Here is a 20267-nt window from a genome sequence, read left to right as displayed (position 1 = left end):
GTGTGATGTGTGCCTGTGCGTGGTAGGAGTGCACGTGGTGAGTGTGCACGGTACGTGTGTGCACTTGGCGTGAGCACACGCGGTGTGTGCATGTGTGTGCAGCGCACCCGTTTCCCTGCATCGTCTTCGGCGTCTGGTGGCATCAGATGCATTTTGGGTCCTTAATAAATTCTCGGGCGATGAAGCGTAAAGATGCGGAAGTTACCACATAAAACGCAACCTACGCGGAGGCAGTCTCTAGAAATACCACGTATCGTTAAATCTCTAATAAGGAAACATTCAAATTTTTATTCTCCATTCTCTTTAAATTCCCACAATTTCACGTGAGCTGCCATGCCACAGCGTGCCTGTGCCCACGAAGGATTCTCCCTGTGGCTCGGGGCGTGGGTGGGGGACGCCGTCCAGCGGTGCTGCCTCGACACCAAGTGTCACACGAGCTCCCCCGAAGGGGCGCTTTTTCAGGTGCTCCGAGAGGCCCCCGGGTGAGGCCCGCAGTCCCCACTGGCCGTGCTCGGTCTGGGCTGGCCGTGGAGGACCCCGGCCTGTTCCCTGAGGCGTACGTCCGGGGCACGTCCCCGGTTCGGCTCTTCATATCGTCTCATTTGCCAGGATGCCGGCGGAGCCTCTCGAGGAGCACCAGCTTTGTTTGCAGGTTGACGTCAAATGGAGGCAGTCGGGTCAGGTTCAGACTCACCCCGGTGGTGCCCGCGATGCTGGCCAGGACCCGGTGCGTGTCCCTGTAGAGGGCCAGCTGCGCAGGGGCCGCCTCCACGAGGAGGTGCGTGTAGGCCAGCATACGCCCCGACCCAGGCTGCACATCTTCCTTTTTCTCGTACCTGCGAGAGAAGAGCGTGACCGTGCACCTGTGGCCCCACGCCAGTGCCCGGATGCCCCCAGGGAGCCCCCACGTGGCCTCTGCGAGGAGCGCCACCGCCCGCAGTCACAACTGGCGGGAACGTACCTCCAGGCGCTGTTGACTTCTAGAAACCGAGACACACCGGTCTGTGCGGCGGCCACGTCGATGTGCACGACGACGTCTGTGGACAACCACGCGTGTTCAGTCAGCATGGCGAGCCGGGGTCCCCTGCCCCCCGCCAGAGCCGCAGCTGGCCCAGCTCGGCCCCAAGCACCCACCTGTCCCGGGGGCCACCAGCTCGTGCAGCCGCTGCATCGCGACGCCGCCAGGATAGTTGAAGTGGGACACGTACAGGGCCGTGGCCGAGTACATGGCGTTCACCACCAGGTGTCCTACCACAAGGGCGGAACCCACTTTATACAGCCAAGACTTCCTGTAGTTGTTCAGCCTGGAAAGAGCACGTTTCACGGAAAGGCTTGCTCTCCCCCAGCAACACCAGCCGGTGGAGTCTGCGGCCTCATTTCAAGAACTGAACCGCCTTCCCGCACAGTCACGGACTCCTGAACGGTCTGTCCATGGTTCGCCCCAGCTTCGCTAACCTGAGACGCCCAGATTTTCCATGAACGGAGTCCTCCTCCCTCCCGTCCCAGCCCTCGAGGTGGAATCCGCCCGCTGCTCTGAGCAGCTCCCCCTGTGGCCTCGGGCCGGGTGCACGTCCAGTCCCTCCAGCACCACGCCCGCCACTGAACCCAGATGGAGCCCGAGGCTGAGGCTCACGGCCCGGAGCAGAGCGGGCACAAGGCGCTTCCTGCCCTTCACGGGCGTTGGTTCTTCGGGAGCACGGCCTACTCCTGGCTCCCGGCTCCTGCAGGGGCCGTGCGGCGGGGCCTCCTCTCCCGGCCACACCCTCTGCGCCCTCAGCCCGGCCGCGTCACTCCTGTTCCTACCATGGCAGTGACCGCCTTGCTCTAGGGAAGGGCAGCCCCGCTCGACCAACCTGCCTTATCCCGGACGCCCTCCTCGGGGCACCTTCGTTCTGTCGCCGGGCCATCCCCCTCCCTCGGAAACCCCCACACCACCTTGTGCCCCACGCCGGTGGGTCGAGCGCTTCCCTGACCCTTCCCCTGTCATCCGCTCTGCCGCTCTCTGCTCGGTGGGGCCTGGCCCTTCCGCGAAGTCAGCCCTGGAGACCATCCGCCCGGCCAAAGCCCGCTCGGCTGCCCCGTGCAGGGGCCACTCCGGGCACGTCCTCCCCCAAGTAACCGAGACCGAGCGCGGAGACCGGCCCGACTGACCGCAGCCCCACCGACACGGTGGGTGGGAGGCCAGCCCGTCCCAACCCCGGGCCCTCCTCCTTCAACACCTCCCCGTGTGACAGCGGGCGCGTGCGGCCCGGCTGTGGAAGCGGGGGCGGCGGGACGCTCACAGGCAGGCGCAGCCCCTGGCGGCCACGATGTTGAGCACAGGGAAGGAGTAGATGATGAACCGCAGCTCCTTGTGCGGCAGCAGCGAGTACAGGGCCACGAAGCCCAGCGAGGGCAGCAGCAGCGCCAGGGCCCGCCTGTCCGTGGCGCCCAGCGGCACGAACAGCAGGCTGCAGCCCAGGCCGCGGGGCAGGGCCGAGTAGAAATACCACAGCGGTGGTGAGGTCTGTGGGGGCAGGGTCAAGGAGCCACACGCCAGCGAGCCACGGCCGACAGGCGCTCCTGCCCGCGGCACCTGGGACCCCCCCCCCCCCACCACCTGTCCCTCCCCCTGGCTGCAGAACAGCTCGTGCCGGTGGACTCGCGCGCTGTACTTCCCGCCCGTGTGTACGCTGTCCGGTTTGGCAGCAAAACGCTACGGGCTCCCACTAAAGACCGTCCCGAAGGCTAAAGGGGAAATGGCGCCCAACAGCAGGGCGGTGTCTCGGCAGGTGTGGCTGCCTGGGTGAGGCCGGGGGAGGAGGAGGAGGGGGGAGGAGGAGGAGGGGGAGGGGGGAGGAGGGGGGAAGGAGGGGAGGAGGGGGGAGGGAGGGGAGGAGGGGGTAGGGAGGGAGGAGGGGGGAGGGAGGGAGGAGGGGGGAGGGGGGAAGGAGGGGAGGAGGGGGGAAGGAGGGGAGGAGGGGGGAGGGAGGGAGGAGGGGGGAGGGGGGACGACCGCCCCGCCCCACCCTGCAGGCTGCCCCGCAGACACACGGGAAGGATACTCCCCAGTTGGAACTTTTGTTCAGGATGGTGTTGTACCAAAGCACCTTTCCCTCTGGCCACACGAGACTTCGCCAAAAACAGGAGTCCACGGCGACGGTCAGTCCTGGTAAGATAAAGGAGTCCCTCAGGAAAGAACACGGCCACCTGAGCCACTCAGACGTCGCCGCTGCGGCGTGAACAGCAGCCCCAGAGCCCCAGGTCGCAGGTCAACGTCCCATGAAGCAGCCGCGTCGGCCACGAGCCCCCCGCTCCAGAGGGGGATGGCGCGTCGGGACCTCGGCTCCCCCGACTGGGCCAGCCACCCCTCCCGGCCAGGACGAGGGCGGCCCGCGGATGGAGGCGCTAAGACATTTTATCTCTGCTGGACATGAAGGCCAGCTCTCCCGAGAGCCCCGCTTTCAGTCACAGCAGCCCACGGCGGCTCCCACTCACCGAAGCAGAGAGCCCCGGCCGGCAGGGCGCAGCGCAAGGCCCGCGCCACCGTCACCCTCCGCGAGTGCAGCAGCAGCAGCAGCACGAGGCCCAGGAACAGGCTCAGCTCCGCCCGGAACACCAGGATGGCGAACGCCGAGAGCCGGATGAAGCGGGCCCACTTCAGCTGCAGCCAGGCCGTGAGGGCGGGCAGGACTGCAAGACACGGGGTGCCCGAAGCAGGCCGACTTGCTTCCTCCCGGCGAAAGCCACGCAGAACCCGCCAGAGGACGGCACACGCCGCTCAGACCCAGATCTGCTGACACGGGGCCGGCCACGGCTCCTGTGCCACGGCGCCACCACACAGCCTAGGGCCGCTTCTCAGGCCTGACGGCACCTGGCCCCCGCCTGCCCTGAAACCCCCCAGGCTCCATGCGCCCAGCGCCTCCCCTCCTCTCCTGCGCACCCGGGCCTGCGGCGTGTCCCGCTGGCCCCCCGCGGGGTTCAATCGGACGGGAACCCTGCCTGCCACCTTCCCCGGGCACGCGGACGTCCGGGCCACACCCGGCCCTGATCGGCACAGAGCCCCCCCCCCAAACCCACGCCATCCACGGCCCCCCCTCCTACCCACACTTGGCCTCCCCCCGTCTGCCTGGGTCACCCCCAGGACGCTCGGACAGAGCTATCCACAGACCAGGGAGACCCTCGCAGGCGGCCCCGGCCACGTGCGGGGAAGCGTGCCTCCATCCGGCACCAAGAAGAGGCCCCCCCTTCCCCTCGCCGGGCATTTCTGACCCTGACCCTCGCCGGGCCGGTACGCCCCGCCCCGTGGTGCCCAGCGAGAGTGCGGCTCGGCAAGCGCCTACCCACAGACAGGGCCAGCACGTTGGGGAGCGTCCGGGTGCAGTAGAACATCAGGTGGAACTGTGTGGCCGTCACCCAGCAGAACATGGTGGCCACCGTAGCCCCAAACTGCCGCCTCACTTCTTTTTGTAAAGTCCAGAGTCCCGAGATCACGCCGAGTCCCAGGACGGCTCTGACTAAACAAAGAGGGCACCGTGAGTGACCCACAGCGTGCAAGACGCCGGCAAAGCAGGTCTCCGCCAGTGCCGCTCGCGGTGCAACTTGACGACCAAGTAGCAGTGAGACCACCTCAAAAGAGGGGACCCTGAAGCTTTGCCGGGACCATGCGGCCCGGGGAGGGGGCTCGGGGGGACATGGCCACCGGGCGTCTGCAGGACCGTGTGACAGGCGTGGCATCATCAGCACAGCCCACGCCACAGGGACAGGACGTGTCCAGGGCCACCCTTCCCCAGGCGGGGAGACTGTCCGGGGCTCCCCGACACCCCCGAACCAGCACAGCCTGTGCAGCCGCCCCCCGTGGCGGCGGATTTCCATTTCCTAATCTGTTCTCTCAGGAAGCAGGCCTGCTTCTCCCCCGGGGATCTGTGTCTTTAACGTCCTGCCCGTGAGGCCGACAAACTAGCTGGAGAGCGTGTCTGACTTAGCGGGGGAGATCCAAGTGTCGTTTGGGTGCAGCCACGATAAAAATTCACCGAAATGGGGCGCCTGGGTGGCTCAGTCGGTGGAGCGTCCGACTTTAGCTCAGGTCATGATCTCACGGGTTGTGGGTTCGAGCCCCGCGTCGGGCTGTGTGCTGACAGCTCAGACCCTGGAGCCTGCTTCTGATTCTGTGTCTCCCTCTCTCTCTGCCCCTCCCCAACTTGCGCTCTCTGTCTAAAAGAATTTTTCTTAAAATAAATTAAAAATTCACCGAAATGGAAAACTGGTGACTATCGACCAAAAATGACATTTCAGAGAGAGATACACAGAATGTTCTGAATTTAGTTTTAAAAAATACATGGGCACACAGCCCCAGAACGCTCTGCACAAAGCCCTGTGGACGGTGGCCTCCAGGTGGGGGAAGTGAGGCCTCCAATGCAGGCACCGTACCGCCTGGGTGGACGGCTCTCCAGGTGTGGCCGCCGGCCCCTCTGCGGCCACCTCCGGAGGTGCATCTCGTCTGCTTCCCCTCCGGCCACCGCGGCCGGGGCAGGGCCGGCCGGCACCCTCACCTCATGGTCTCAGGAACAGGTGGACAGGTGCCCAGTCACCTGTCCCGGGTCACGGCCCAGAAAGGGCTGACTTTGGGCCTCCACCCGAGCTCTGGACCACTGCACGAAGCAGCCTGGGTTCTGACGGAAGGACGGCCCAGAAGGAGGGGGGCCTCAGCCCGGCCGACCGAAGCCCTGACTTCGCACGGCTCCTCACCTGTCCTCGTCCGGACTCCCCCTTACCTACTAGCTGAGAATAGAACTTGGGCGCTTGCAGCAGGGACAGCACGCAGACCGCAGGGCTGGACAGCACCGCCACAGCCAGCGGCCCGAGGAACGTCCTGGGGACCACGCCAGGGAACTCGAGGTGGTCATACTGCAGGGAGAAGGGGGGCGTCAGCGGACGTCTCGCAGGGGTGCCGCACAGCCCGGGACGCGGGCGCTCACCTTGTCCACGTCCAGCCGGTGGTAGAGCAGGTCGTGCACGGCCTGCAGACTAAAGCTCTCCTCCACTTTGGAGTAGGGGCAGGTGAAGAGGTGGATGGCACCCACGGCTGCCAGCAGCCCCAGCAGCCAGCGCTGCCGGCCTGGGCCCGACGGCCTCTTCCCCGCCATGGCGATGTCCCGCTTCACGTGCCTTCAGCGACCATCAACGCTGCTGCCCTGTGAGCACTGGGACAAAACGAAAATGCAGATCGCTGAGTTTCCACAGTCACACGTGAGTTAACACCCGGGGGATCCAGGTGAAGGGGGAGTGTGAACTCTTTGAACTACTGCTGTAACTTCTGTAGGTCAGAAGGCCTCCAACTAGAGAATTCAAGGAAAAATCACGCCTGAGCGCCTTTCACATTTTTTTAAAAGCAAGCTTCACACCGAGTACGGAGCCCCACGTGGGGCGTGAACTCGTGACCCTGACTGAGATCAAGACCTGAGCTGAGATCAAGAGTCGGACACAGCCTGAGCCACCCAGGCACCCCTTCCACACTTTAACCGGCTGGCTCAGGCTTCAAGCTGTGTATTTTTCCAGGAAGACTTTATTTGCAGAACTGAGTCAGTCCTCCACGTGGCCGGGCCCCGGGCTGACCCAGCCTCTGGAGGGCAGCGGGACGGCCCCTGCAGTTGAGAGGCTCAACTCTGGCGGGACAGTAGGGCCCCACGGTACAGGGTGAGAGACCCCGGGACAGGCAGCTGTAGGGTGGGAGGGATGCGTCTGGGGGATGACAGAGGGGCAGCCACAGGAGGGCAGGAGGTGGCACACAGGGCCAGGACAGCCCACGAAGCCCCCGCAGTCCAGGTACAAACGGACAGGAGCTGTGGACGCCTGCCTGCCGGAAGCCGTGTGGAGCCCCTGAGAGGCACCACACCGGTCACGAACGTGAACATGCAGATGACAAAGAGCATGAGCGTGTCCCTGAGGTGTTCAGACAGATGTGTCTGCAGTGGATCCCCGAATCACCCAAATACAGCAGGACGATTTTGGGAAGAGCCTACAGCACAAAGCTTCCCGGGAGACACCTAGACTGTCCCGCTTGTGCGGGGGGAAGATGGCAAATTCTTCTTTGTGTTTCTGGCTACTCTTAAAACAGGTTTGATTTTATTTGATCAGAACCAGAAAGGCCAGAAGAGAAAGGACAGAGTGCTTACTTTTTGCTAAAACTATTTTTTTCTTATTTATTTTTTCATTTGAGAGAGAGAGAAAGAGGGAGAACACGTGTGCACACACGCATGCAGGGTAGGGGCAGAGGGAGGGGGAGGGAGAGAATCCCAAGCAGGCTCCACACCAAACGTGGAGCCCAACACGGGGCTCGATCTCAGGAACCGTGAGCAGAAACTGTCAACGCTTAACCGACTGAGCTACCCAGGTCCCCCTGAAACTACCTTGTGATTAGAGAGAGATTTCGGAAGTCTGTAGTCTCCAGGAGCGCCTGGGTGGCTCGGTCGATTAAGGGTCTGACTTCAGCTCAGCTCACGATCTCACGATTCGTGGGTTTGAGCTCTGAGCTGTCAGCACAGAGCCCGGACCCTGCTTCGGATTCTATGTCTCCCTCTCTGCCCTTCCCCTGCTCACTCTCTGTCTCTGTCTCTCAAAATAAAGAAACAATTTTTAAAAATTAAAAAAAAAAAAAAAGAAGTCTGTAGTCTCCAAAGATGGCAACTGGGGGGGAATCAACAAGGGAAGGACAATCCGTGGAATGGAAAGAGCAGGAATCCTGCCTGATGTGGCAATGCCGGTGGTGGTGAGGTGGGGCCAGGAAGGGGGGAAAGGGGCTTTAATAATTAAGAACGACCAAAGTAGCAGTTCCCTTAAAAGTAACCTAACTTTTTCTCTTCCCAGATATAAAAACCATGGATGAACAAGGGTGTTATAATTTGTCTCCTTCTTTCTTTAAACTTTTTTTAAATGTTTATTTATTTTTAACAGAGAGAGACAGAGCATGAGCAGGGGAGGGGACAGAGAGAGAGAGAGAGGGAGACGCAGAATCCAGAGAAGACTCCAGGCTCTGAGCTGTCAGCACAGCGAGGCTCAAACCCACGAACCGAGAGATCATGACCTACGTTGAAGCCAGATGCTCAACCGACTGAGCCACCCAGGCGCCCCAATTTGTCTCCCTCTTTCTAAAGTGTAAGCTCCTTGATGGGATTTCTCTGGTCCACCCCCCCCCCCCGCCCCCGCCCCCAGAACCCTCAGCAAGGGAGCCCACATGTGAATGAAACATGTGGCTGACTGTCTCCCTGCTGGGCTCATGTCCTGGGGGCAGGGCCTGCGTGGCTGATTCACGGTTCTAGCAGCAGAGCCTGGCGCACAGTAGATGCTCAACAAACTACTTGGAGAAGAAATTCGGTAAAACTCTTCAACGTGGGTCTCATCACGCCAGCTTACGTTTTCATTAAAAGTACATTAGCGCTGGGGCACCTGGGTGGCTCAGCCGGTTAAGCATCTGACTCTTGATTTCGGCTCAGGTCATGATCTCACGGCTCCTGAGTTCGAGGCCCGAGCCGGGCTCTGTCTGTGCTGACAGTGTGAGCCCGCTTGGGATTCTCTCTCTCCCTCTCTGCCCCTCCCCTGCTCACGCGCCCTCTCGCTCCACATTTAAAAAAAAAAAAAAAAAAAAACCAGCATTAACGTTTTAATTTCCAGTAAAGCCAAGGAGACCACAGAATATTCACACACTATTCTCTGTTCCTCTTACTGGCATGGAAAAAAGAAAAAAAAAAAAAAGGTTCAAGAAACAGAAAGCATTTACACACCAAGCTGTGCAAACGGCTGCAGGAGAAATGCTGCTTGGCGGGAACCTGACTCCGGCTCACAGCGGTCCCAGGTCAGCTAAGAACCCGCCTGCCCCACAGACCCCCTGTGTGTGGGGCCCAGAGCACGCTCCCCTGCAGGGAACCCCACACTGTCCTCTCACAAGCTGTGAGGGGCACACGAGTGTGCGGGACTCCGGGCTCCCTCGCCACAGGGGCCTCTCAGCCCCAGGACTGTGTGTTCTCTGCTGAGGACCGACCACGGGCAGAAGCAGCAGGTGCGCCCCTGATCCCGGAGGACGCCAGCACTGCCGAGGCCGGGCCGGGACGCTGGCCGGGCCAGGACGGGCGGTTGGGCAGCGGGCACAGAAGCCGGGCGGAGGGCGTGAGCGCATGTCCGGCCGCGCGGGTCAGCCCGGGCGCGCACAGGTGGACAGGCCCGGCTCGTCTCCGCTGAGGAGGCGACCCGTGAAGGCCGTCCGGCCCCTGCCACTGCGGGCGCTGAGGGCTCCGCTCACACTGGGCACACAAGCGGCCCGGTGCACCGCAGACCAGTAGCCACCCTGTGCGCGTCCTCCTTCGGCGCTTGGTCGCTGGCACCCAGATCGCGCTCGTCTCAGTTCTATTTCCACCTCGGTTCCCGAGCCAGCGGCCTCGGGCAGGCAGGGAAACGCGGGACCTGGGCCCCAGGACGCTGTCCTCAGGCTCCCGGCGAGGAGCACCGGCGCTGAGGACGGAGGAGCGCGACGCGAGCGCCGGTTCGGGGTCCCCGCCGCCCGCACCGAGAACCTGCCCTCGCCCGCCTCCCGTCCCGAGAGCCCCGGCCGCGGTACCGCGCGCTGACCTCGCCTGCCGTCGGCGGCGTCCCTCGATGCGCGGCTCCCTAGGCAGCCCGCGGCCGGAAGCGGGGTGGCGGAAGCGGAGGACGGACGCGAAGCCCTTGCCCAAACCTAACATGGCCACCAAAACCTCACTACCACCGCAGCGGGACGCCCTCTCTGCCCGGAGTAAAGATGGCCGCCGCGGCCGGTGCGCGCGAGGGGCAGGCCCCGATTTCCACGCCCCCGTCCCCACCCCCTCCCCGCTGGACGCTGACCCGGGGTCTTCTTATTGGTCGCTTCTCGTGGCGAGCCCGGATTGGGCCACATGGGGACGGGGTGGGTCCCTCCGACCAATAGCGGCGCGAGGGCTGGCGCGGGGCGGGATCCCGCCCGGCACCGTCAAGTAGCCCCGGGAACTGCCGGCACCGCGGAGCGGTGGGCGGCCGCAGAGGCCGAACGCTGCGCCGGTTCCCGCCGGACCTCGGCCAGTGCTCGCGCGGCCGCGTCCTGCGCAACGCTGCCCGCCTCGGCCCGCCATGCGCCCCCCTACCCCGGCCGCGCTGAGGCTGCTGCTGCTGCTGCTGCTGCTGCTGCTGCCGCCGCCGCCTGGTGAGACCGCCAAGAAGGCGACGCCCTGCAACCGCTGCCGGGAGCTGGTGGACAAGTTCAACCAGGTGGGCCGGTCACCCCACGCAGACGCGGGGTCGGGGTCGGGGTCGGGACCGGCCTTGGGGGGCGGCGGGGCCGGGGTCGTCCCGCGGTGGACCGGGGTCCTGGACCCAGGGTAAGCCTGCGGTGGATCGGGGTCGGCCCACAACGGTCGAGGGTCACCCCGAGATGGGCCGGAGTCACTCCACCATGGACCTGAGGTCAACCCACAACGGACAAGGATCAAGGATCCAGGGTAACCCCTCCGTGGGCCGGGGTCACCCCGAGTGGGCCGGAGTCACTCCACCATGGACGTGAGGTCAGCCCACAAGGGACCAGGGTCAGAGACCCAGGGTAGCCCAGAGATGGGCCAGAGTCAGTCCTGACACGGACGTCACCCTCGTGATGGACCCAGGATCACCCACGCAATGAATGGCGGCGACCTGTCAGGGGGCTTGGGGAGTCACCCTGATGGACTAGGGTTGCTCTCCCATCGGACGTGGGTGGGGGCAGCGGCACTGAGCCCTGTCTCCCCCGCGTCCCCGCAGGGCATGGTGGACACCGCAAAGAAGAACTTTGGCGGCGGGAACACGGCTTGGGAGGAAAAGGCGCTATCCAAGTACGAATTCAGGTGGGTGCCACCACCCCTGCTCTGGGCAGCCCAGCTTCGGTACTTGACATGTTCCTGTGAACGTTGTCACCCGCGTTGATGACAGATGCACGGAAGGGTCCCTCCCATAGCGTCACCCGTCTGCGGGCCCCTACGTGGCCTTTTGGCTTCCACACTTATCCCCGTATCCGGTCCGCACACAGTGGACTGGGTGGTCTCTTAATGATGCACCCTGGACGGTGAGTCCCCCCACGTGAAATGTCACTGGCTTCCCCTGCTGGTGGGGTGAGCCCTCTCTCCTCCACCCAGGACTCCAGCCCCCAACTTCAGGGGCTCCCCTGGTGGGCCCCACACCTGCCACACGACCACCTGTTCTCTGAGTTTCATTCATCACAGGGCACCCAGCCCACCTGATGTGCCTGCTGAGGGTCTTTTCCTACTGAAGTGCCACCGTCCTTCCCGCCTCGCGCCAAGTGGGGATGTCCTGTGGGATGGACACTGACGCCTCGACTCGCCTTCTCGCTCTGGTGCTGATGGGCTTGTGTTTCAGCGAGGTCCGGCTGCTGGAGATCATGGAGAGCCTGTGTGGCAGCAGTGACTTCGACTGTCACAGCATGCTGGAGGAGCACGAGGAACGCCTGGAGGCCTGGTGGCTGAGGCTGTGAGTGTCCCACACCCCCTGTGCCCCCCACCCTGTTCCCCAGCCCCAGGGCCCCCCCATTCCCCCAGCCCTGCACCCCTACACCCAGTGCATCTCCCGCACCCCCCGCCCCGTTACCGGGCCCACCTCGCGTGCCCCAGCCTGGCTCTCCGGCCCCCCCACCCCAACCCTGCTCTCCCTGGGTGTTCGTGGAAACACACGAGTGGCTTCTTACTTTTTAACTTATAATTTTGAAATAATCTCAGACCTCCAAGAGTTTCCACACGCTCGTCTTCTCTCTTGTCCGCACGTTAGCATCTCTTATTACCTTAACACAATAATCCCGGTGAGGTCCGTAACTGGAGAAGTCCGTCCCGCCTGCACTGGTGTTTCCCTGACGTTACGATACCCTGGAGCACACGTCGTCATAAACTATGATTTTGTGTTGAAGAAATCTGTCACGTGAGCTTTAACGAACGCGTTTTCAATTCCTCAGGAAGAAGGAGTATCCTGACTTATTTGAATGGTTTTGTGTGAAAACCCTGGAAGTTTGCTGTTCGCCAGGAACGTACGGGCCAGACTGCCTTGGTACGTTTTTCTCGGGGACTCTCAAGTGCCCCAGGTCATTGCCGGTGCCCGTGTGGTGATTCCCGGACGGGCGGGAGCAGGGTCGGCAAAGGGACGGTCCATGCCACCTCCACCTGGCCCTGGGGCTGCTGTGTCGCTGCTGCCCTCACCCCAGGGACCTTCTCCTTTGGGCCGCACCGCTCTGAGCACCTGATCCCAACTGGGCTTCTAATTCAGTCTCTACAGACCTCCCATAGTCCACCTGTGGGCCAGTTTTAACCTGCCCGCATGGGCGCTGCCCCCTGAGTGCAAGGAGGTGGCTCTGTGGCTTGCGTGGCCCCCGGCCCAGCTCTGCCCACAGAGGAGCAGAGACAAGTCTGGGGCGGGGGGCGGCGGGGAGGCACAGTCACATCTGTCGGGATGGATGCATCGTGCCAGCCTTTAGTAGGGAAGCCGCACTCTTACGTCAAGACGTGGACTTCGAAACCGAAGCCACCAAAGTCACTCCCCTTGATCAGCCGGATCAAGTGGCACATTTTCCAAGTTCAGACTCTCTCCCTGGCCGCGGCCCCCTCCTGCCTACCTTTCCTCCCGTCCCGCTGCCACGGGGCTGCAGCGGGCCGATGTCACGGTCCCAAGCAGTCCTACTCAGCTCCACGTGTGAGCATCCTTGTCCCCGGGTTTCAGGTGAGGCTGCCCAGAGCCCCCGGCTGGCTCCCGGGCAGTGACCCACATGCCCACAGGCCCCCCCAGGTCACATGCAGGCTCCTGTAAATCCCAACCCCAGGCGCTTGCTCTGGGGGTGAAGCGTGGCTCGGGTTTTAGCGGGACTTCCAGAAAGCTATTTTGTGAGCGGGGGTGGGGGGCGTCCTCTGGGTGTGAGCCCAGCCCCCGCCCCGGGGCCGAGCTCTGAGCGGTGGGTCTGTGTCGCCCCCAGCGTGCCAGGGCGGGTCCCAGAGGCCCTGCAGCGGGAACGGGCACTGCAGCGGGGACGGCAGCAGGCAGGGGGACGGGTCCTGCCAGTGCCACCCCGGGTACCAGGGGGCCACGTGCACCGACTGCGTGGACGGCTACTTCAGCTCGCTGAGGAATGAGACGCACAGCGTCTGCACAGGTACCGCAGCAGCGCGGGCGGCCAGGGCTTCAGCCCACGGTCCTCGGCGCGACAGACGCATCCCTTGGCTCTTACCCGCGTCCCAGGAGCCCGGGGGCCACGCAGGAGCCACGGGAAGGGAAGCAGGAGGATGGGCCGCGGTGCTCTTGCCTCCCAGCCCTAAACAGCCCCCGGGAGGGAAGTGAGTCCCGTTCTCCCGACGTCCTCCGGAGAAGGAGGGGAGGGTGGACGGTGTGTCACAGCCATGCTCATCGGGCTCCTGGTGACCTGCCGCCTTTAGTGTCCCCTCGCGGGCTTGCCCTCCCTCTGCGGCTGTCGTCAGCGCGCGGTCACCGAGGCGGAGCGTCTGGAGTGAGCGAAGGCCACCCTGGGCCCCGGCCCGCGTCGCTGCAGGAGGTGGGGTAGAGGGGGGGGGCGCGCACGGGAACTGGGACACCTGAGGTCACGTGGCCGGACCTCCCGGCCCCAGGTCCCCTTGAGAGGACACACCGTCTCGGCTACCCCGGCATCGAGTGCGGGGGGGCTCTCCTACCTGGGTCTTCAGAGGTGTCCTGGGCGCTCCGGGTGAGCGCTCAGGCCCTGAACTATTTCCCTGGAGTCGAGGAGAGAGCCCCCCGTTTGTTTTCTCCGGTCACGTCCGGATCACGAGTCGCAAGAGTGGTTTTTTCTGTCGTTGACTGAGCGCCGCTTTGCTTTCGGGGGTTTCTTCCTTATTTGTTTCTGGGTTTTGTTTTCGTTCCACTGCAGGTAAATTTCTGAGATGATCTCTGTGTCGTGCTTGTTACTCAGAGCGGGATTTACGCTTACTGGCGGCCGTCCCGCCTCTGCTTTCCAGCCTGTGACGAGTCGTGTAAGATGTGCACGGGTCCCACCAACAGAGACTGCGGCCAGTGCCAAGCGGGCTGGGCGTGGGAGGACGGCGCCTGCGTGGGTGAGGCTGAGGCTGCTCGGGCTCCTGGGGCCTGGCCTTCCCTCCTCCCTCCCTCATCCCCCTCCTCCTTCCCTCCTCTCTCCGTCCTCCCCCTCCTCCTTCCCTCCTCCCTCCCTCCTCCCTCTTCCCTCCCTCCTCCCTCTTCCCTCCCTCCTCCCTCCCTCCCTCCTCCCCCTCCCCTCCCCCTCCCTCCTCCCCCTCCCCCTCCCCCTCCCCCTCCTTCCCCCCTCTTCCCCCTCCTTCCCCCTCCTCCCCCTCCTTCCCCCTCCTCCTCCCTCCTCCCCCTCCTTCCCCCTCCTCCCCCTCCTTCCTCCTCCTCCCCCTCCTTCCCCCTCCTTCCCCCTCCTCCCCCTCCTTCCCCCTCCTTCCCCCTCCTCCCCCTCCTCCCCCTCCTTCCCCCTCCCCCTCCCCCCTCCTTCCCCCCTCTTCCCCCTCCTTCCCCTCTTCCTTCCCTCCTCTCCCTCCTCCCTCTCCTCATCCTCCTCCCCCTCCTCATCCTCCTCCCCCTCCTCATCCTCCTCCCCCTCCTCATCCTCCTCCCCCTCCTCTTTCCCTCCACCCCCTCCTCCTGTTTTCCTTCCTCCTCTCTTTCTCCCCTTCTTTCTCTCTTTTTCTCCCTCCATCCTTTCCATCCTCTTTTCTCTCCCTCTTTCTCCTCCTCCCCCTCCTACCCCCCGACTCCTCCCCTCTCCTCCTTCCCTCTTCTCTCTCCTCCCCCTTCTCTTCTCCTCCAGCCCTCGTCCCCTTCCTCCCACTTCTCTCCCCCCCCCTTTCTCTAGGACCTGCTGGTGTGCGGCCACTGGCAGGGAAACTGAGGCACAGACCTCCCTTTGGCCTGGAGAGCCACACACAGGTGCTTCACAGCCACAGAGAGGAGGCATGCCTTCTGACACACACACTCCAGAGCTGAGGCCCTGGGCCTTGGCTCTCCCCACCCATCCCCTCCCCAGCCAGCCTGGTAGCCACTGCCCGCTTCGGCTGTATCCTTTTTCTGAGCTGCAGCGGGCCCCGGAGCACTGGCTCCAAACCCAGCCCTGCAGAAGGCCCCGGGGAGGGTCTGGCAGTGGCCGAGGGGCTCTTCCCCAGGTCCGGATGCCGGCAGGCAGGTGGGAGGAGGGGCGGGTCGAGGCCGGGGTGCCCTCCTCCCCTCATACGTCAGCCTTGGTTTCGCCCCTCAGTTAGGGGCGTCAGGCTTGTACCTGACGCCTCCAGTGGGGAGGGAGGGGCCCCGACACCGACCTGGAGCTCATCCGAGTCCACAGAGTGCTCACGTGGTAGCCGTTGGTCCCTCGCAGCGGCCCCTCCCCTGGGACCACTTAATGTCCCTGGTTGTCACCCCTGCACGTGGGAGGCCACCTCCCTGTCCGGCCCCAGCCCCGGGTTGCATCATCACGAAGGTGGTCCGGGCTCGGCCCCTCACGGCTGTGCCGCTGCCTTCCAGACGTGGACGAGTGCGCGGCCGAGACGCCTCCGTGCGGCGACCAGCAGTACTGCGAGAACGTCAACGGCTCGTTCGTGTGCGAAGGTGCCTGGGCATGGGCTCCTCCGGGGCGGGCACGCACCTCCTGGGCCCTGGGCCCTGCCGATCCTCCCTTTCCAGACGTTCACGTGACTTTCTTATGTTCTACCTACTTTAAGTTCTTTTTAATGTTTATTTATTTTTGAGAGAGAAAGAGCACGAGCAGGGGAGGGGCAGAGAGAAGACGACACAGAATCCGCAGCAGGCTCCCGGCTCTGAGCTGTCCGCACAGAGCCCGACATGGAGCTCGAACCCACGAACTGTGAGATCACGACCTGAGCCGAAGTCAGACACTCAACCGACTGAGCCACCCAGGCGCCTCTCTACCTACTTTAGAAAGTTGAAGGCGATGGGTGCCTGGGTGGCTCAGTCAGTTAAGCGTCCAACTCTTGATTTCGGCTCAGGTTATGATCTCAGGGTGGTGAGACTGAGCCCCGCATCGGGCTCTGCACCAAGTGTGGAGCCTGCTTGGGATTTGTTCTCCCTCTCTCTCTGCCCCTCCCCCACATGCACGTCCCTATGCACGGGCTCCCGCGCACTCGCTCGAAAAAAAGTTTAAGGTGGCAACCCAAGTGATAGGTATTTGTTACAGAAAATTCAAATGAGTTGAAAGTAATATTTAAAAGCCATCGATTCCACGGAGAGGGAGCTTCTGTTACTAGTCCTAATACGCTCCCCAGTGTCTCCTTGCCTTTTTCACTCAACAAGGCCGTGACCGTCTTCGTCCGTCCTGTCACGTCGTGTACGTCACATACACGTGTGTGTGCGATCGCAGAGCACGTCCTGACTCCGCCAGTTTCTTCGACAATCTGTATCGCTGGCTGTTTGAGTCAGACCAGTTCTCCCCCAGTTACGCACTTTGAATTCCTTGGTAGATAAAGCTTTTCGTGTTGGTCACTGTTTTCTCGCACTGGTTCCAAACTGCTCTCGGGGTGTGCGTTGTAGGGCCACGCCGTCCCCGGGAGGCTGGGGGCCTCCCCACGTGCCGCGTGTGCCCCTCTCTGTGATGCGTGGGCCTCACCTGGGAAGGTTATTCGTACTGAGCTCCCAGCCGCCCGTCATGAGGAAGGCGGCCACCCCCGATACCGGCTCCAACAAGAGGGTGCAGAGGGTGCCTGTCCGTGGGCTTCCCGTGCACGGTCACTGAGAGTCTCCGCCCTGCCGCCTGAAGCCCGTGCTTGGGGGTGGGGGTGGGGTGGGAGAGGCCGGAGCACCCGGGTTCCCACGTGGCGTGGCTCCAGACCCCGTGTGCCCACAGGACGGTGTCTGATGTTATCATTGCCTTTCCCCCTTGTTTCTAGAATGTGATTCTACCTGTGTGGGCTGCACGGGGAAGGGTCCAGAACAGTGTAAAGAGTGCGTCCTGGGCTACACCAAGGAGAGCGGCCAGTGTGCAGGTCAGTGCGGTTGTGTCTGTGCTGGACTGGGATGGAGCGCTGCAGGGAGGCCACGATGTGACCGGTCCCGTGACGAGCTGGGGGGCGGGGGGCACCGGCTCTGGCTCTTCTCCACAGACCCCGTTCCTCCAGCTTCAAGAGCGTGTGACACGGGAGCAGCATACGCCTCCCCCCCCCCCCCCACCATGTGCGTGGTGCTGGTGATCCTGTGGTCTGGGGCTCCCACACCCCACCCCCGTTTCCCCGTCAGCCAGGGGTGACCCGGCCCCCGTGGTCCCCTCCACAGTTGGGGCCGGCTGGAACCCACTTGGAAAAGGGCAGCGAATCCACCGACCTCGCTGGGCGAGCTTACGCCGGGCCTCCCGCCTCCTCGCCTGCGCCGTGCTTCTCTGCTTTTCGGCCGCGCGTGGCCTGACCCCCGACGCCTCTGTTAAACTCTGCCCTCTTCCTCTCTTCTCCAACGAGATGTTTCCGATCTTCGGCTCTCTGTGTGCGAGCGAGTTATGAGAATCTCGTGATCACGACGTGTGTCTGCCGAACAGCGGAATCCGTTACAGTGGTTACAGTGGGATGTCTTTACCGCAGACGTAGACGAGTGCTCGCTGGCGGAAAAAGTGTGCACGAGAGAAAGCGAGAACTGTTACAACACCCCTGGGAGCTACGTGTGCGTGTGTCCCGAGGGCTTCGAGGAGACGGAAACAGCCTGTGTGCAGACGCAGACCGCCGCAGACGGTGAGTGGCCTGGCTGCGGAGCCCGGGCAGGGACACCGGCCACCGGGCCACAGCTGCCGGCTCGGAAACACACAAAAAGTGGCCCCGGGAGGGTGATGGCTGGGCTTCCTGGAAGACAAGAGGGTGACGGTCCCCGTGGGGAGTCCCAGAGGTCATGCACAGACTGAGGTGTGGGAGGGAAGCAGAGTCAGTGACACCGGAATCAGCAGGCAGGCTGACGGCAGAGGAGCCACCGGACAGTCCCCACGTGGTCCGTGCGCCAGCTTCCCGGAGGCCTGAGGCCAGGACCCGCTCTGAGCCTGTGGGCAGGGACCCTGGCCTCCTCCGGCTTCCGGTGGCTGTGCGTCTTGGATCCCCGGGGCTTACGGCCCCATCCCTCCAGTCTCTGCCCCTGTCCACGTGGCCTTCCCGTGGCCTGTGCGTGTCCACGCTTCCCTCTCCCCGTGTGGACACCAGTGACTGGAGAAGGACCCGCCCCAGTGACCTCACCTTACCTTGATCATCTGTGAAGAGCCCGTTTGCACACTAGGCCCAGTTGACAGCTCCTGGGGTTAGGAGGTCACCACGGCTCCCGGGGGATGTGGCTCTTCCCACGAGGCTCCTAGAAGTGCTGCGACAGCACGGAGTGGAAGGGACGGCGTCTTCCCCAACGAGTAGGTTGTGCCGCAGAATCCAGGAGCCCCCGGCCCCGAGCAGGGTAAAGCCCAGCGAGCACACAGCCTCGTAGGACACCCCGAGCACCAAGCACAGGAGCGCACCAGACACCAAAGGGAGCGAGGACACAGCAGAGGACGGGACAGCAGCCACACGCCACCTCTGCCTCGGCGTGGCCTCCCCGCCCACGCCCCTCCCCATCATCCGGGCCCCCGTCTCGCCCAGCTGATTCCGGAGCGCCTGGCCGCCCCCCCCCCACCCCCCCGCTGTGGGGCCAGCGGGCCGCCGTGTCCGGGAGGAGCCAGCGCCACCCCGTCGGGACATTTGTGCCCGCGCTCCGCCCCAGCCCCGTGAAAACCTTGCGGCCTCAGCCTCGGGGCCCTCGTGCGGGGATTTTACCAACTGATCTGTTTGTTTCCTGGCAGAAGTCCCAGAAGACCCAACGCAGCCGCCCGCGCGGGAAGATCTGTGACGTGGGTCCGGAGCCGGAAGCCGGACCTGCCCTTTAAGTTATTGAGACTGACGCCCGGGGAAGGCGGCCCCCACAGCCGCGCTCCTCCACGGACGGTCCAGGGCGAGCTGCTCCCCCTCAAACACTTGTGCCCATCTGGCATCTGGAAAACCACAGTTCCTGCTTGTTCTTGAGCAGATTTGTATATTTTGCTACCGTTCTTTATAATAAAATTGACCATTGGAGGTAGTCAGGCACAGAACACGTGTGAGTTTGTCTCACTGAAAAGCACAAACGACTTAGGACGGAGTGAGCTCCGTCCGCCATCGCCGTCCCCCCCCCCCCCCCGGCTGGGGCTGGAAGGCGCCCCTGACCGCCCCGCACGGAGACGACACAGCCCTGCCCGCCCTGAGGCAGCCTGCCTTGGGCTTTCAGCACAACGGGATCGGGACAGCTGTGCCACCGACGGGCCCTCGGGCAGGGTACAGCCGGAGAGAAGCGTCCATCACAAGCCCCAGGGCCAGTTTCTCGTCCTTGAATGAAGCAGCTGAGAATGATAACAGGCTGTGGCTCCACGGGGAGGCCTCCCAGGGCCCCCTCCCCCCCACCAGTCGGCGCGGCCGCCCCAGGAACCCCCCACCCACGTGAACGCCCGGTTCCCCGAGCACCCTGCCTGCCCCACTGCTGTTACCCCCGCCCCACTGCCGTCCACACGGGGGGGTCACCCTGGGAGGCGGCCTCCCGTCTCCCGCTGTCCTGGCACCGAGGACCTAGGCATCCTCGCGACATCTTGTGGTACCTGCTCTGTGGGCCCAAGGTGGGCACCCCAGTGGCTGCAGGGGACACCCCTGCCCCAAGTCTTGTCCCTGGTTCTCCCCGGATCCCCGTGCCCCTCGGCTGGCCTCCCTTGCTCTGTTGCCATGTCTGTGCTGGGGGACAGGGAGCACTCCCTCCCGGGCCAAGCGCCCCTGAAGTCCTAGAAGACAGGGCCGAGTTGACCGGGCAAGGCCAGCCTGCGGCTCCTGTCCAGGCCAGACCTGCTGGGGAGTTCACACGGGAGACAGCCCTGTCATCACGCTCTGGGGACCGGGCTGGAGGTCCAGGCAGTGGGAGCACGGTGGTGGGAGAGGTCACCATGAACTGGGAAGGGAGGACGCAGCCCTGTACTTGGGCGGCTTCCAGGGAACCCTGTGGGCTGGGGGCTTCGTGGAGGGATGGAGGGCAAACCTGAGAGCCAGGGGCTGGCAGAGCCCCGCACGGGTGGGGGCAAGGATGGGGAGGCCCAGAAGGGAGGCCCCCGCTGGGTGAGGGGCTCCCTCCACAGCTCGAGCCCCAGCAGAGGGCCAGGCCAGAGCAGGTGGGCATGTGGGACCCAGGCCAGGCCCGAGTAACCAAAGCCACAGGCCACGTGGCTGGCATGGAATCGA

At 63.8% G+C, this 20267-nt stretch overlaps 2 protein-coding genes and 2 long non-coding RNA genes across 11 annotated transcripts; 1 reads left to right on the top strand and 3 right to left on the bottom strand.

Moving 5' to 3' along the window:
- Positions 1-268: 268 nt before the first annotated feature.
- ALG12 (ALG12 alpha-1,6-mannosyltransferase) lies at positions 269-11387 on the bottom strand. Of its 6 annotated transcripts, XM_086711948.1 has the most exons (11): positions 9601-9644; positions 8679-8700; positions 5958-6182; positions 5754-5886; positions 4323-4496; positions 3478-3672; positions 3045-3148; positions 2283-2506; positions 1135-1304; positions 962-1037; positions 269-836 (listed from the first exon to the last, which is right to left on the bottom strand). In XM_086711948.1, the coding sequence occupies exons 3-11, from the start codon at positions 6123-6125 to the stop codon at positions 599-601; spliced, it is 1482 nt and encodes a 493-aa protein (XP_086568074.1). In that variant the 5' UTR covers positions 6126-6182; positions 8679-8700; positions 9601-9644; the 3' UTR covers positions 269-598. The 6 variants fall into 6 exon arrangements, with proteins under 6 accessions (XP_086568074.1, XP_086568076.1, XP_086568073.1 ...); XM_086711950.1 differs by lacking the exons at positions 8679-8700; positions 9601-9644 and adding an exon at positions 11246-11387; XM_086711947.1 differs by lacking the exon at positions 8679-8700 and having other exon boundaries at positions 9601-9754.
- Positions 9959-19102, top strand: CRELD2 (CRELD disulfide isomerase 2). 3 transcript variants are annotated; one of them, XM_086711955.1, is made up of 10 exons: positions 9965-10251; positions 10774-10856; positions 11386-11496; positions 11972-12063; positions 12980-13156; positions 13992-14087; positions 15529-15612; positions 16908-17003; positions 17589-17735; positions 18815-19102. In XM_086711955.1, exons 1-10 carry the CDS (start codon positions 10114-10116, stop codon positions 18859-18861), a joined length of 1071 nt encoding a protein of 356 aa, XP_086568081.1. In that variant the 5' UTR covers positions 9965-10113; the 3' UTR covers positions 18862-19102. The 3 variants fall into 3 exon arrangements, with proteins under 3 accessions (XP_086568082.1, XP_086568080.1, XP_086568081.1); XM_086711954.1 differs by lacking the exons at positions 17589-17735; positions 18815-19102 and adding an exon at positions 17290-17510 and having other exon boundaries at positions 9960-10251; XM_086711956.1 differs by lacking the exons at positions 13992-14087; positions 17589-17735; positions 18815-19102 and adding an exon at positions 17290-17510 and having other exon boundaries at positions 9959-10251.
- LOC147578813 (uncharacterized) lies at positions 11700-13995 on the bottom strand. The gene is made up of 2 exons (XR_015253207.1): positions 13689-13995; positions 11700-13543 (listed from the first exon to the last, which is right to left on the bottom strand). It is a non-coding gene; the product is annotated as an uncharacterized LOC147578813 (long non-coding RNA).
- LOC147578812 (uncharacterized) lies at positions 16142-18367 on the bottom strand. Its single transcript, XR_015253208.1, has 3 exons — positions 18230-18367; positions 17338-17534; positions 16142-16627 (listed from the first exon to the last, which is right to left on the bottom strand). It is a non-coding gene; the product is annotated as an uncharacterized LOC147578812 (long non-coding RNA).
- Positions 19103-20267: the final 1165 nt, after the last annotated feature.

This window comes from Puma concolor, chromosome B4, assembly GCF_028749965.1.
Source record: "Puma concolor isolate L17-30 chromosome B4, mPumCon1.1.hap2, whole genome shotgun sequence".
Lineage (NCBI taxonomy): Eukaryota > Metazoa > Chordata > Mammalia > Carnivora > Felidae > Puma > Puma concolor.
Note: the sequence above shows the minus strand (reverse complement) of the source record. Positions and strands in the feature narration are given on the sequence as shown.

Coding starts and splice junctions, on each gene's coding strand:
- ALG12 (XM_086711950.1), bottom strand. CDS start 6,125: ATGGCGGGGAAGAGGCCGTCGGGCCCAGGCCGGCAGCGCTGGCTGCTG. Junction 3,673..4,322: donor CGTGCTGGCCCTGTCTGTGG/GTAGGCGCTTGC, acceptor CGTGTCTTGCAG/TCCTGCCCGCCCTCACGGCC. Junction 1,305..2,282: donor GCCAGGGGCTGCGCCTGCCT/GTGAGCGTCCCG, acceptor TGCTCTTTCCAG/GCTGAACAACTACAGGAAGT.
- CRELD2 (XM_086711954.1), top strand. CDS start 10,114: ATGCGCCCCCCTACCCCGGCCGCGCTGAGGCTGCTGCTGCTGCTGCTG. Junction 10,252..10,773: donor TGGTGGACAAGTTCAACCAG/GTGGGCCGGTCA, acceptor GCGTCCCCGCAG/GGCATGGTGGACACCGCAAA. Junction 17,004..17,289: donor GGAGAGCGGCCAGTGTGCAG/GTCAGTGCGGTT, acceptor TCCCCTCCACAG/TTGGGGCCGGCTGGAACCCA.